Source organism: Pseudophryne corroboree, chromosome 4 (assembly GCF_028390025.1).
Source record: "Pseudophryne corroboree isolate aPseCor3 chromosome 4, aPseCor3.hap2, whole genome shotgun sequence".
NCBI lineage: Eukaryota > Metazoa > Chordata > Amphibia > Anura > Myobatrachidae > Pseudophryne > Pseudophryne corroboree.
The window spans coordinates 180562589-180575137 of NC_086447.1; the positions used below are offsets into that span (position 1 = coordinate 180562589).

General features: G+C 46.7%; 1 protein-coding gene across 9 annotated transcripts in view; it reads right to left on the reverse strand.

The window, feature by feature from the left end:
• The window catches only part of TRIP12 (thyroid hormone receptor interactor 12), a 335873-nt gene that overhangs the window by 99499 nt on the left and 223825 nt on the right, over nt 1-12549 (reverse strand). For 5 of the 9 annotated variants that reach the window (XM_063915608.1, XM_063915614.1, XM_063915607.1 and 2 more), the window contains 4 exons: nt 10255-10360; nt 9039-9172; nt 6338-6463; nt 5946-6041 (listed from right to left, as the gene is read on the reverse strand). In XM_063915608.1, coding sequence (XP_063771678.1) covers nt 5946-6041; nt 6338-6463; nt 9039-9172; nt 10255-10360 — 462 coding nt within the window. The remainder of the gene's footprint in view (nt 1-5945; nt 6042-6337; nt 6464-9038; nt 9173-10254; nt 10361-12549) is intronic. The other 4 variants (XM_063915616.1, XM_063915615.1, XM_063915613.1 and 1 more) reach the window with 1 other exon arrangement.

Here is a 12549-nt window from a genome sequence, read left to right on the forward strand (position 1 = left end):
TTTTAACCCTGTTTCTGTAGTGCAGTGCAGGGGAGAGCCTGGGAGCCTTCCCTCCAGCCTTTCTGTGAGGGAAAATGGCGCTGTGTGCTGAGGAGATAGGCCCCGCCCCTTTTTCAGCGGGCTCGTCTCCCGCTCTTCAACGGATTCTGGCAGGGGTTAAATATCTCCATATAGCCCCCGGAGGCTATATGTGAGGTATTTTTTGCCAAAAAATAGGTTTACATTGCCTCCCAGGGCGCCCCCCTCCCAGCGCCCTGCACCCTCAGTGACTGCCGTGTGAAGTGTGCTGAGAGCTATGGCGCACAGCTGCAGTGCTGTGCGCTACCTTAAGAAGACTGAGGAGTCTTCTGCCGCCGATTCTGGACCTTCTTCTCTTTTCAGCATCTGCAAGGGGGCCGGCGGCGAGGCTCCGGTGACCATCCAGGCTGTACCTGTGATCGTCCCTCTGGAGCTAATGTCCAGTAGCCAAAGAAGCCAATCCATCCTGCACGCAGGTGAGTTCACTTCTTCTCCCCTAAGTCCCTCGTTGCAGTGATCCTGTTGCCAGCAGGACTCACTGTAAAATAAAAAACCTAAGCTAAACTTTTCTAAGCAGCTCTTTAGGAGAGCCACCTAGATTGCACCCTTCTCGGCCGGGCACAAAAATCTAACTGAGGCTTGGAGGAGGGTCATGGGGGGAGGAGCCAGTGCACACCACCTGATCCTAAAGCTTTACTTTTTGTGCCCTGTCTCCTGCGGAGCCGCTATTCCCCATGGTCCTTTCAGGAACCCCAGCATCCACTAGGACGATAGAGAAATAGCGTTGAAGCTTCTTGTTGAGACAAGAGGCCACCATATCTATTTGAGGTAACCCCCAAAGGTCTGTTATTTCCTTGAACACCTCCGGATGGAGACCCCACTCCCCTGGATGGAGATCGTGTATGCTGAGGAAGTCTGCTTCCCAGCTGTCCACTCCCGGAATGAAGATTGCTGAGAGCGCCAACGCATGTCTTTCTGCCCAGAGGATGATTCTTGTCACCTCTGACATTGCCGCTCTGCTCTTCTTCCTGCCCTGTCGGTTTATGTAAGCCACCGTCGTTACATTATCCGACTGTACTTGAATGGCCCGGTCTCTTAGAAGATGGGCCACCTGAAGAAGACCGTTGTAGACGTGGTTGATCGACAGGCCGGCTTCCAGACTTGACCACCTTCCTTGAAAGGTTTCCCCTTGAGTGACTGCGCCCCAGTCTCGAAGGCTCACATCCGTGGTTAGAAGGACAAAGTCCTGAATCCCGAACCTGCGGCTCTTCAGAGGGTGAGGCAATTGGAGAAACCACAGGAGTGAAATCCTGGTCTTTGGTGACAGACTAATTCTCTGGTGCATGTGGAGATGAGATCCTGACCACTTGTCCAGGAGATCCAGTTGGAAGGCCCGAGCATGGAACCTCCTGTACTGGATAGCCTCGTAAGAGGCAACCATCTTTCCCACAAGGCGAATGCATTGATGAAGCGACACCCGGGCTGGCTTCAGGAAATCCCAGACCATTGTTTATATCACCAACGCCTACACCCTCTGCACTTCTGTGTCGAGGATTATCCCCAGAAAAGACAACCTCTGGGTTGGTTCCAAATGTGATTTTGTAAGGTTCAGAATCAAACCGTGGAGTCTGAGTAGGTGGGTTGTGAGAACAATGGACTGCAACCACTTCTCCTTGGACGATGCCTTTATCAGCAGATCGTCAAGATATGGAATGATGTTCACCCCTTGTTTGCTGAGTAGAATCATCATCTTTGCCATCACCTTGGTGAACACCCTCGGTGCTGTTGAGAGGCCGAACGGCAGGGCCTGGAACTGGAAATGACAGTCCAGTAATGCGAAACGGAGATAAACCTGATGCGGCATCCAAATCTGAATGTGGAGGTACGCATCCTTGATATCCAGGGATACCAGGAAATCCCCCTCTTCCAAACCGGATATCACTGCCCGGAGAGATTCCATTTTGAACTTGAACTCCTTTAGAAAGGGGTTCAGTGCCTGACCGAACCATCTGGTTTCGGTACCACGAAAAGCTTTGAATAGTAACCTGTGGTTTGCAAAGGAGGAGGAACTAGCAAAATGACCTGTGCCTCCACCAACTTCTAGACAGCCTCTTGTAGGACAGTTCTGTCTGCCAGTAGAACTGGCAAGCCGGATTTGAAAAATCGGTGAGGAGGGAGATTCTGAAATTCCAGCCTGTATCCCCTGGGACACAATATCTATCACCCAGGGATCCGGGCCGGACGATACCCAGACGTGACTGAAGTATCTAAGTCTCGCTTCCACTGGCCCCAGCTCCAGGCCACGCGGTCCACCGGCATGCGGAGGACTTTGGCGTACCTGAAACAGGCTTTTGTTCCTGGGAACCTGCAGCAGCAGGTTTCTTGGATTTAACTCAACCTGCCCTAAAGAAGGTATTGGGTGGTTTGGCCTTTCTAGGCTTGTTAGGCCGAAAGCACTGTGATGCTGATGAAGATCAGGATTTCTTCGGAGCAGGCGCAGCTGAGGGAAGAAACAGAGACTTACCCGCTGTAGCCGTGGATATCCACGCATCAAAAGCTTCCCCAAAGAGAGCCTGACCTGTGTACGGTAGGGATTCCACACTTTACCTGGTTTCCGCGTCGGCCGACCACTGGCGCAGCCACAGTTCCCGACGAGCTGAAACAGACATGGAAGAGATTCCCGCAGCCATGGAACCTAGGTCTTTCATGGATTCTACCATAAAACATGCTGAATTGTGAATGTTACGCAAAAGAAATTCAACATCACCCTTATCCACCGTATCCAAATCCTCAAGTAAGGTGCCTGACCACTTTACTATAGCTTTTGCAATCCATACACTAGCAATAGTGGGACGCAATATGGCCCCCGAAGCGGTGTACATTGATTTAAGTGTATTATCAATTTTACGAGCAGCCGACTCCTTTAAGGCGGTAGATCCCGACACGGTAAAACCACCTTTTTTGAGAGTCTGGACACAGATGAGTCAACAATTGGCGGGTTTTCCCATTTTTTTTTCTATCCTCCTCAGGGAAAGGAAATGCCACCTGCACCCTTTTGGGGATCTGGAATTTTTTCTCAGGGTTTTCCCATGCTTTCTCAAATATAGCATTTAATTCCTTTGACGCAGGGAAGGTTAGCGAGGCTTTCTTATTTTCAGTGAAAAAAGCATCCTCAACCTGCTCAGGTGTGGTATCATTAATATTCAACTCATCCCTGATAGCCTCTATCATCAATTGCACCCCCTTTGCAAGAGAGGCAGACATCCGCAACACATCCCCCATTACCGTCTGTGGGGTCAGAATCGGTATCCGGGTCATCTTGCATAACATGAACAAGCGCACGTTTGTGGGGGTATATAGCGGAGCGCCCTGAGGTACCAGAATCGGGCCATACTGCCATAGAGTTCTGTAATACCTGGGTTGCAGAGTCATTACTTGCAACCCTGTCTGAAATCTGAGAAAGTTTTTTCCCCAAACATATGAACCCTCTTGTCAGGGACTGGATTTTCCTCTGAGATGTGTAATACATCCTTCATTGCTATAATCATGTAGCGGATGGCTTTAGCCATTTTAGGCTGCAACTTTGCATCATCGCCATCGACACTGGAGTCAGAATCCGTGTCGATATCTGTGTCAACTATTTGGGATAGTGGACGCTTCTGAGACCCTGACGGCCTCTGCGCTGTAGGGTCAGGCATGGGTTGAGACCCTGACTGTCCCAAGGCTTCAGCTTTATCCAACCTTTTATGCAAGGAATTAACATTATCATTTAAAACCTTCCACATATCCATCCAATCGGGTGTCGGCGGCGATACCACATTCATCTGCACCTGCTCTGCTTCCACATAGCCTTCCTCGTCAAACATGTCGACACAAGCGTACCGACACACCACACACACAGGGGATGCTCTATTTGAGGACAGAACCCCCCCACAAGGCCCTTTGGAGAGACAGAGAGAGAGTATGCCAGCACACACCCCAGCGCTATATGACCGAGGAATTACACAGTAACTTAGTGTTTACCCAGTAGCTGCTGTATACACTGATTTTGCGCTAAATTTATGTGCCCCCCCTCTCTTTTTACCCTCTTTCTACAGTGATTCTGCAGGGGAGAGCCTGGGGAGCTTCCTCTCAGTGGAGCTGTGGAGAGAAAATGGCGCTGGTGAGTGCTGAGGACGAAGCCCCGCCCCGTCAGCGGTGGGCTTCTGTCCCGCTATTTGTGTAAAATAATGGCGGGGGCTCATGCATATATACAGTGCCCAACTGTATATATGCTCTTTTATGCCAAGAGGTACTTAATTGCTGCCCAAGGCGCCCCCCCCCTGCGCCCTGCACCCTACAGTGACCGGAGTGTGCGGGTGTAATGTGGGAGCAATGGCGCACAACTGCAGTGCTGTGCGCTACCTCATATGAAGACTGGAGTCTTCTGCCGCCGCTTTCGAAGTCTTCTTGCTTCTCACCCCGGCTTCTGGCTCTGCGAGGGGGACGGCGGCGCGGCTCTTGGATCGGACGACCAAGGGTGCGTTCCTGTGTTCGATCCCTCTGGAGCTAATGGTGTCCAGTAGCCTAAGAAGCATGACCTATCCACAGTGAGTAGGTCTGCTTCTCTCCCCTCAGTCCCACGTAGCAGAGAGTCTGTTGCCAGCAGATCTCTCTGAAAATAAAAAAACCTAACAAAATACTTTCTATTCAGCAAGCTCAGGAGAGCTCACTAAAGTGCACCCAGCTCGTCCGGGCACAGATTCAAACTGAGGTCTGGAGGAGGGACATAGAGGGAGGAGCCAGTGCACACCAGTATTCCTAATTCTTTCTTAAAGTGCCCTGTCTCCTGCGGAGCCCGTCTATTCCCCATGGTCCTTACGGAGTCCCCAGCATCCACTAGGACGTTAGAGAAATATAACAATGTTACCAGTTAAAAATCTGCCTAGCTGAGAAAGGCACATCATGAAGTGATTGACAGGCTGAAAAGCCCCCTCCATGTATTGGCACCCAAGCTCAACTAGGTCTATAAACACCATCTTGAGTGGGTGCCTGAAATCTTTTAATGAGCTGCTGCTGTGTTTTGAGCTTAGCGTGTATATTGAAGCTCAGCAGCATTGTGTATCCGCCGGTGCCAGCTGTATTGCAGTATCCGAACACCCGCTGTGTTCCCCGAAACTGCTATCGCGCTATCAGTGCTGTATATGGTAGAGCGGTAGTGGAGGATTTAGCGCCACCGCAACTGTGTGTACAGCCGTGTGTGGTCCAGTCAGTGAGCACCAGTGTGCTGGGACCTGATGTCTATAGCAGCACTACTGAATACTGCAAGGCAGGAGGTAGGGTGTGCTGGCAGCTGTGCCCAGGACGCGGGCGCTGAGTAGGAGAGTGGCTACATCAAGGCGGTAGGGAGGGGGGCTGGCCGCTGTGTAGGAGAGTGATCACACTCACCTGTCTTCTGGAGCCTCAGGAGGATGCGGCTACTGTGGAAGGACAGTGCTTCGCCATTAAGCGCTGTACTCCTATGCAGCTTGAAGCTGCTGCTGGAAAACCCGGACCCCACTTCTCGAATTTAAGTGGTGAAGGGTCTCCTGAGGCTGAGGGAAACAAAGTCCCTTGTAGAATAAAATCAGAAAATTAAAATAAAGAAAGGAAAGTCGATACTAAGCTGGAACTCAGACCGGCTCCCTCGGCACAAATTAAAAAAACTGAGGGATGATGGGAGATAGGGGGGGAGGAGCCGGTTTCACTTCTTAGATTATTTAAAGTGCCAGCTCCCTGTAAAGCCACCGTCATCACCCCACGGTCTTGAAGTGGTGCCAGTGTCCCCTAGTGGCTGACAGAAAAATACTACCCAATATATCAATACACTATATCACAGTGAGATTACTTCACCATTGAAAGGAATTTAATACAGTCATCCCAACAATAAGTGAGAAAGGTTTCCTTACTCGCTCCACTTCCAATAGTCCGATGGAAAAGCTGGGACATGCGAGGTCCAAGGGGTCCAAATAGGTGAGGAGGAAGGCCCCGGGCTTCCAGGAGAGCTGCGGATTTCACAAAGTATAGTTTAATTGTATATCTGTAAGCCACCAAACTCACACGCTTATCTTAGCCATACATTACACTGCAATCAAAATAGGAGGCAGGCCTAGATACAGTTTCACAGTTATGCATAACAAAAAATGCACACAGAACAAGCATTATTGTGTTTTACAGGAAAACGAGCCTTTGGGTTAGCCTAATAGAAATGGAACGGTGTGATGTTACTTTATTATTTAGCAGTATGGCCTTCTTATCCCTATCTGTCAATTGCGAGAAGAGAGCTAGAGAATCTCATTACCTTGCAGCCGTCCCATTTCAGAGTCATCACTCTCACTTTCGCCAGATGTTGTCATCCCCACAGCACCAGCTACAGAGCTAGAGGCTGGAGGGGAGAGAAGAGATGAAGATCTTTCGCCTGTAGCTCCTGTTAAAGTTGTAAGTCATGCTATTACAATATAATTAAAAGATGCAAAATGCAAAAAGTATGAGAAAGCGGTCACGCAGGTGCTTTTCACACACTCTCCTTTACAGGGTCAGATTTACACTTACACTGCACTTTTAGAGCTTTTAGACACCACTTAAACAGTCTAACAGATAACAGATCTGAATTTAACGGAATGTTGCTGTTAGAGCTTATTTTAAAAAAGCTCCAGGGATTAAATTTCTCCTGTGATGCCCTCTCAGCCTCTCTCACAGAAATGAATGATTCAATTTGCAGCAACCCAGCCTCTGCAGTTTAAATGTAAAGTGAAGAGTGTCCATGGGGCATCATCCTCAATGTAATGCCGGTTTGCATTGTGTCCTTGATAAGTAATATCAAACCTGACACTTGTACCTAGTCTTAGCACTAGACTGTTTTAGCAGTGCCTTCTCCGTTTTTTAAAGGGCAAAATGCGCCCTGCCCCTTTTGCAGCGGCCTGCTAAAACAGCCTGCCACTTTGTAAACAGATGCCGTGCACATGAACACGGCATCTAGTCACATTAAAGTGAGGGGTAGCAGCTGATTTACCGACTAACACAATACCGAAGGTCATAATCCCGACAGCCATTGATCGACAGTCAAAATAATGACACGGACAAAATAGCGAATTCATTATACCGACATGTTCAAAATGCCGACATACGCTTTTAAGGAATTTTTGCCCCAAAACAGCCTTGTTCATACTTTACCATCCCAGTAGACCTGGAGGGGGAATATAATAGTGTGCCGAGCGCAGCGAGGAACCGCGCCTGAAGCATTGCGAGCCATGCGAGGGGACTCTGTACACTTACAGTGTCTATGTCAACATTGACACAAAAAAACCTCATGTCGGTATTTTGATATGTCAGCATTTCAAACGGCGACGTTCTGTCCATGTCGGCATTTTGAACATGTCGGCATAATGAATCTCTGTATTTTGACTGTCGGTCAATGGCTGTCGGGATTATGACAGTCGGTAAATCATACTGAACCCCTCAAGTGAGAGCTTGGGGGTAGCTGGTCCTCATCAGTGACGCCACAGCTGGGGCATGTCCCCACCATTGGTAACATCGTAGGTGGGGAGGGAGGCGTACCGCTTCAAACAGTGATTCCGGCGGGGCCGCACCTCTTCCGCGGGCCGGCTGCGAGCTACCTGCCGGGCTCCGTGGCGCCCTGCCCTAATTCTGAGGGAAACCCTACTTGTACCATGAATTTCTTATTGATGCAGAAGATCTGTAGAACAGTCACTCTGACGTAGGTCACTTAGCTAGTTAAAGAGAAAATATATTTCTTTTACCACGTGTCTGAATTTACGTTCATATGGCCAAAAAAGTTACAAGTGCTAGAGGGGCATTTGTGTTTTGATTCTTGAAGAGGATTTTCAAACCCTGGTTTGAAAGGTTTCTGCTATTGTATGGCCTGTAAACAAAATGCTGGGCAGATAGACCGGCATCTTATCTGGTGGGATCCGGACTATGGGTGAACATGCATTAGGTCGACAGACAAAAAAAGTTGGCACTAGAAAAGAATGATCTGTTCATATGGTCGACAAGGCAATGAGACACTTTTTGGTGTTTGGGGCTTTCATATTTTTGGACTTTCCATGCTTGTCTATTCATGTAACAAATCATAACTTTCAGTAACCTTGTGGTGAGCAAAGAGACACACCGTGCCCGAGTCGTGGAGAGCGAAGCAAGCCTGCGAGGGGGGCGAGTTCCAACAAACATGGTCTGAGAGGAAGAAGAAAAAAATAAAAAAAATACAACTATCCACACCAACTCAAAAAAAATAAAATGGTTGTCCATTGTCATGTCAACCTTTTGATCCTGTCGACCTTTTCCAGTGTCAACCTTTCTTTCTTGCCGTCCTTTCGTCCATCCACCATACAGGGGTTGACCTAATGACTGTAGACCTAATGTATGTAGATCTTGTATATCACACCAGTCTCTGGCCGCCCCAGACCCTGTTGTGGAAATACACTGAGATCTCTCACATTGTACTGGCCCTGATAACTGCGCTCATCCCCTGGGGATGAGACATTTCCCTGCCCTTGCCCATGTGAAGGAACAGGGGAAATGCCAATTGGTCAGCCAAGGCAGGGCATATAATGCGGCTAACTTTCAATTGAGAAAATAACGTAGTGGACAGACATGCTGGCCGATCAGACATGCCTTACCGACCAATATTTTGTGATCGATCACGCGCAATACAATTATCTGGCTGATCCCCCTGATAAATGTAGCATGTATGCCCATCTTAAGTCAGCTGAAATGGTCATTGCAGCAACATTGTTTCAAAGTAAAGAGCAGAACTGCTGGATGCCTGTCAATTTCTAATGTAACAAATCGGGTATCCAGAGGATTTCAGCGCCCAGGCTATTGTCTTTCAGCTGGTACATGTCAGCTGAAGCCTTTAGTTCACAACTGGTTAGATTATAAAACACATTTTGTTAAGCAGCATAAAAAGTGAAATCATTGGAGCACAATGTTACTGTGACAGTGCTACAATGCCTTATGTCATTACTATCACTAGAGATTACCTGCTGCTCCCTGGGCAGTCTCATCAGTGCGTGCAGCCGAAGAATTGGCTCCCTCCTGGTTATCAGGATCAGCCATCTTCTCCTGTCGGCGAGCTTCAGCTGCTGCTCGCTTGCCCAGGCCAGAGCCTCGCCGACTAGGAAAGAGACAAACATAAGGGACAATAAAAGCTTTGAAGCTTGCAGTAGGAGAACAGCGCATAAACAATACTAAATGTAGACATTAAGGCGTAAGACAAAATTTGGACTGGAGAAAACAATGCTAGATATTTATTTGGCTCCTTGGATTCAACAGTAAATAAAAGTTAATGTATGCAGTATCAAACAAAAATATAAAAATGAAATCTGTAGTCTGTATTCTATAGTACATTGCATGCTATACATATGACTTTGGAGAGGTAGAATAATTTAGCCATTGTAGGAACCTCTTTCCATGAAAGATTAGCACTGTGCCCTATTGTTCTGTATGTAATTATTCAGCTTACCTTGATGTACATAGCTAACTGGCACTGGGAAACCATTTGGTACATGCTCTAGCTCTAAGCACATCAAGACATCTAGGTACCACTGTATGCTCACCAGTGTAGAAAGCCACCAAGCTCCAGATATACCTTCACCTTACCTCACATAAACAGACCTGAGGGCATACATTATTTTAAAGCATCAACTGATTCATTGACAGGGTTTAGGTTTAGCGTTGCCAAAGAGACAAAATTGTATATAAAAGAGAAAACTGCAAATGATTGCAGTTACCACACGGATATTTACCTGCCAGTCATTAAACAGTAAGTATTCTACCTAGAGATCTCGAAATTCGTAAATATACACGTGTCTAATAGGCCCTACACACTCGGCGTTGTGCAGCCGAGCTGCCCGACCGCCGATACGGGCGACCCGGCAGTGACGGGGGGAGTGAAGTTTCTTCACTCCCCCCGTCACCCGGCTCCGTAGACTTGCAGGCAAATATGGACGATCTCGTCCATATTGGCCTGCATGCACAGCCGACACAGCACCAGCGATGAACGAGCGCGGGGTCGCGCATCGTTCATCGCTGGTGCCTCCACACTGCACGATATGAACGTTATCTCGTTCATTAATGAACGAGATCGTTCATATCGTGCAGGGATATCGGCATGTGTGTAGGGCCCATTAGTCTACATTCAGCATTAATGAAGGATCACAGCCAAATATTACCAGTAACAACTGCAGTACTGCATACCTGGTGCTAGCACAGGAGCCCGTGGTCTTTTGTCGTGTGCTCCGCCGCAGGCTGGGGAGCTCAGCAGGTGGCGACTCACTGCGCTTCTTTGTGGATTTTCTCAAGTCTGCAACAATATAACATGGATTTAGGGAACCTACAACTGCTTAAATTGCATTAACAAGGAAGATACAATGACAATGATCCAAAACACAAGGCCAAGTCGACCTGTCATTGGCTACAGCAGAATAAATTGAAGGTTCTGGAGTGGCCATCTCAGTCTCCTGACCTCAATATCATTGAGCCACTCTGGGGAGATCTCAAACGTGCAGTTCATGCAAGACAGCCCAAGAATTTACAGGAACTGGAGGCTTTTTACCAAGAAGAATGGGCAGCTTTACCATCTGAGAAAATAAAGAGCCTCATCCACAACTACCACAAAAGACTTCAAGCTGTCATTGATGTTAAAGGGGGCAATACACGGTATTAAGAACTGGGGTATGTAAACTTTTGATCAGGGTCAGTTGGGTAGTTTCTGTTGTCATTATGATTTAAAAAGAGTAAACACAGTTGTTTGACAATAAATGGCTTCACCCAACCACTAACCATGAGTGAAAGAAAAGTTTGTGAGTTATCATTCATATTCCCTGACAAATGGACAGAAAATCACAAATTCTGCTAGGGTATGTAAATTTATGAGCACAACGGTATATCATATGAAAGCCCCTTAAAAAAAGGTTTAAAATTAGACCTTGCCCAACTGTCTTGTTCAGTTAGGCGAGTTGCAAGTGCAATTTAAATAAAACGTTAATAGTACATTTTCCGTGAGCTTTAAAAAGGCATAGAACTACAAAACCGTTGAACATATCAGCCTAAGATTTGGGGATTTTCTTTACACCCATGGCAGTATTCATTAAACCAAATTTTTCATTTCAATCTGAAATGGTCAGTTTGAAACCTGTGTTGATTTGGTGTGTAATATCCCATATGCAGGATTCAAATAGGTCTCGGTTTTCCCAAGAGAGTCCTGGTACTGCTGCTGTTCATCTCACTTATTGCTTTTCTTAAGGTGCATACACACGGTGAGATTGGGGCTAACCCCAATTCTCACTATGCAACGGGCTAGGTCGGTATCACAAGCACATAATGACTGTGCTTGCGATACTATGTGCGATTTTGGCTAAGTGGCAATTTTGACTATCTTTTCTATGAGATAGTCAAAACTGACTTGCATGCACAGTCTATCTAAGCTTTCCATCTATAGAGAACACAGTCACAGGCTTCCAGGTTAACAGTAGAAAACCACAATGCAATGGTGCGTGCAATTAGAAGTTTATTAGAACTAGGACATTCTTGTTTATTACGTACTGCAAGATTCCTGACAGTTGTAGAAAGGACTGTTATGGTCTTAAGGAAACTGCAGACTCCTAGATGAGTGGTAACAAATCACAAACATTCAGTACAAGAGCTCACTCAGCAGGCTACAATGCTGTATAAGTGCATGGAAGTGTATAGCCACCACAAGTATGACCCACTGCTTACAGAATCAGGTCAGCAACTCCAGCCTGATAAAAGGGTTGTGATACATTAGGTCGACAGTAAAAGGCCAAATGTCAAGAGGTTGACACGGTCAAAAGGTCGAAACAAACAAACAAGACAACACATATATATATATATATATATATATATATATATATATATATATATATATATATATATATATATATATATATATATGTGTATTTTATTTTTATTTTGGAGGGGGGTTGTGTTTTTCAAAAATTTTTACCCCAATTTGTTGAAATGCGTCCCCTCCCGGGATTGCTTCACTCGCCACACCTCGGATGCGATGGCTCGTTCTGCTTGCCACGAGGTTAATAATGGTGATAGTTTGTGACATGGATAGTCAATTTCATGAAATGAACCACCTCGCAGGCTCGCTACGCTTTGTGCTCATTGGCTCGTTCGGCTTCGCTCACAACAAGGTTACTAAAGGTAATAGTTTGTGACATGGATAGTACATGCAGCAAAAGTTATGTAAAAAAAAAAAAGTCAACATCCCTCGACCTTTTGACCCTGCCGACCATTGGTGGTCGACCTATTGACTGTAGACCAGATACCGGATATAAAAAAAAAAAGTCACCTTGCTACATCTGTGCAGTACTGGAGGTGGTAATAATAAGAATTTACTTACCGATAATTCTATTTCTCATAGTCCGTAGTGGATGCTGGGGACTCCGAAAGAACCATGGGGAATAGCGGCTCCGCAGGAGACTGGGCACATCTAAAGAAAGCTTTAGGACTATCTGGTGTGCA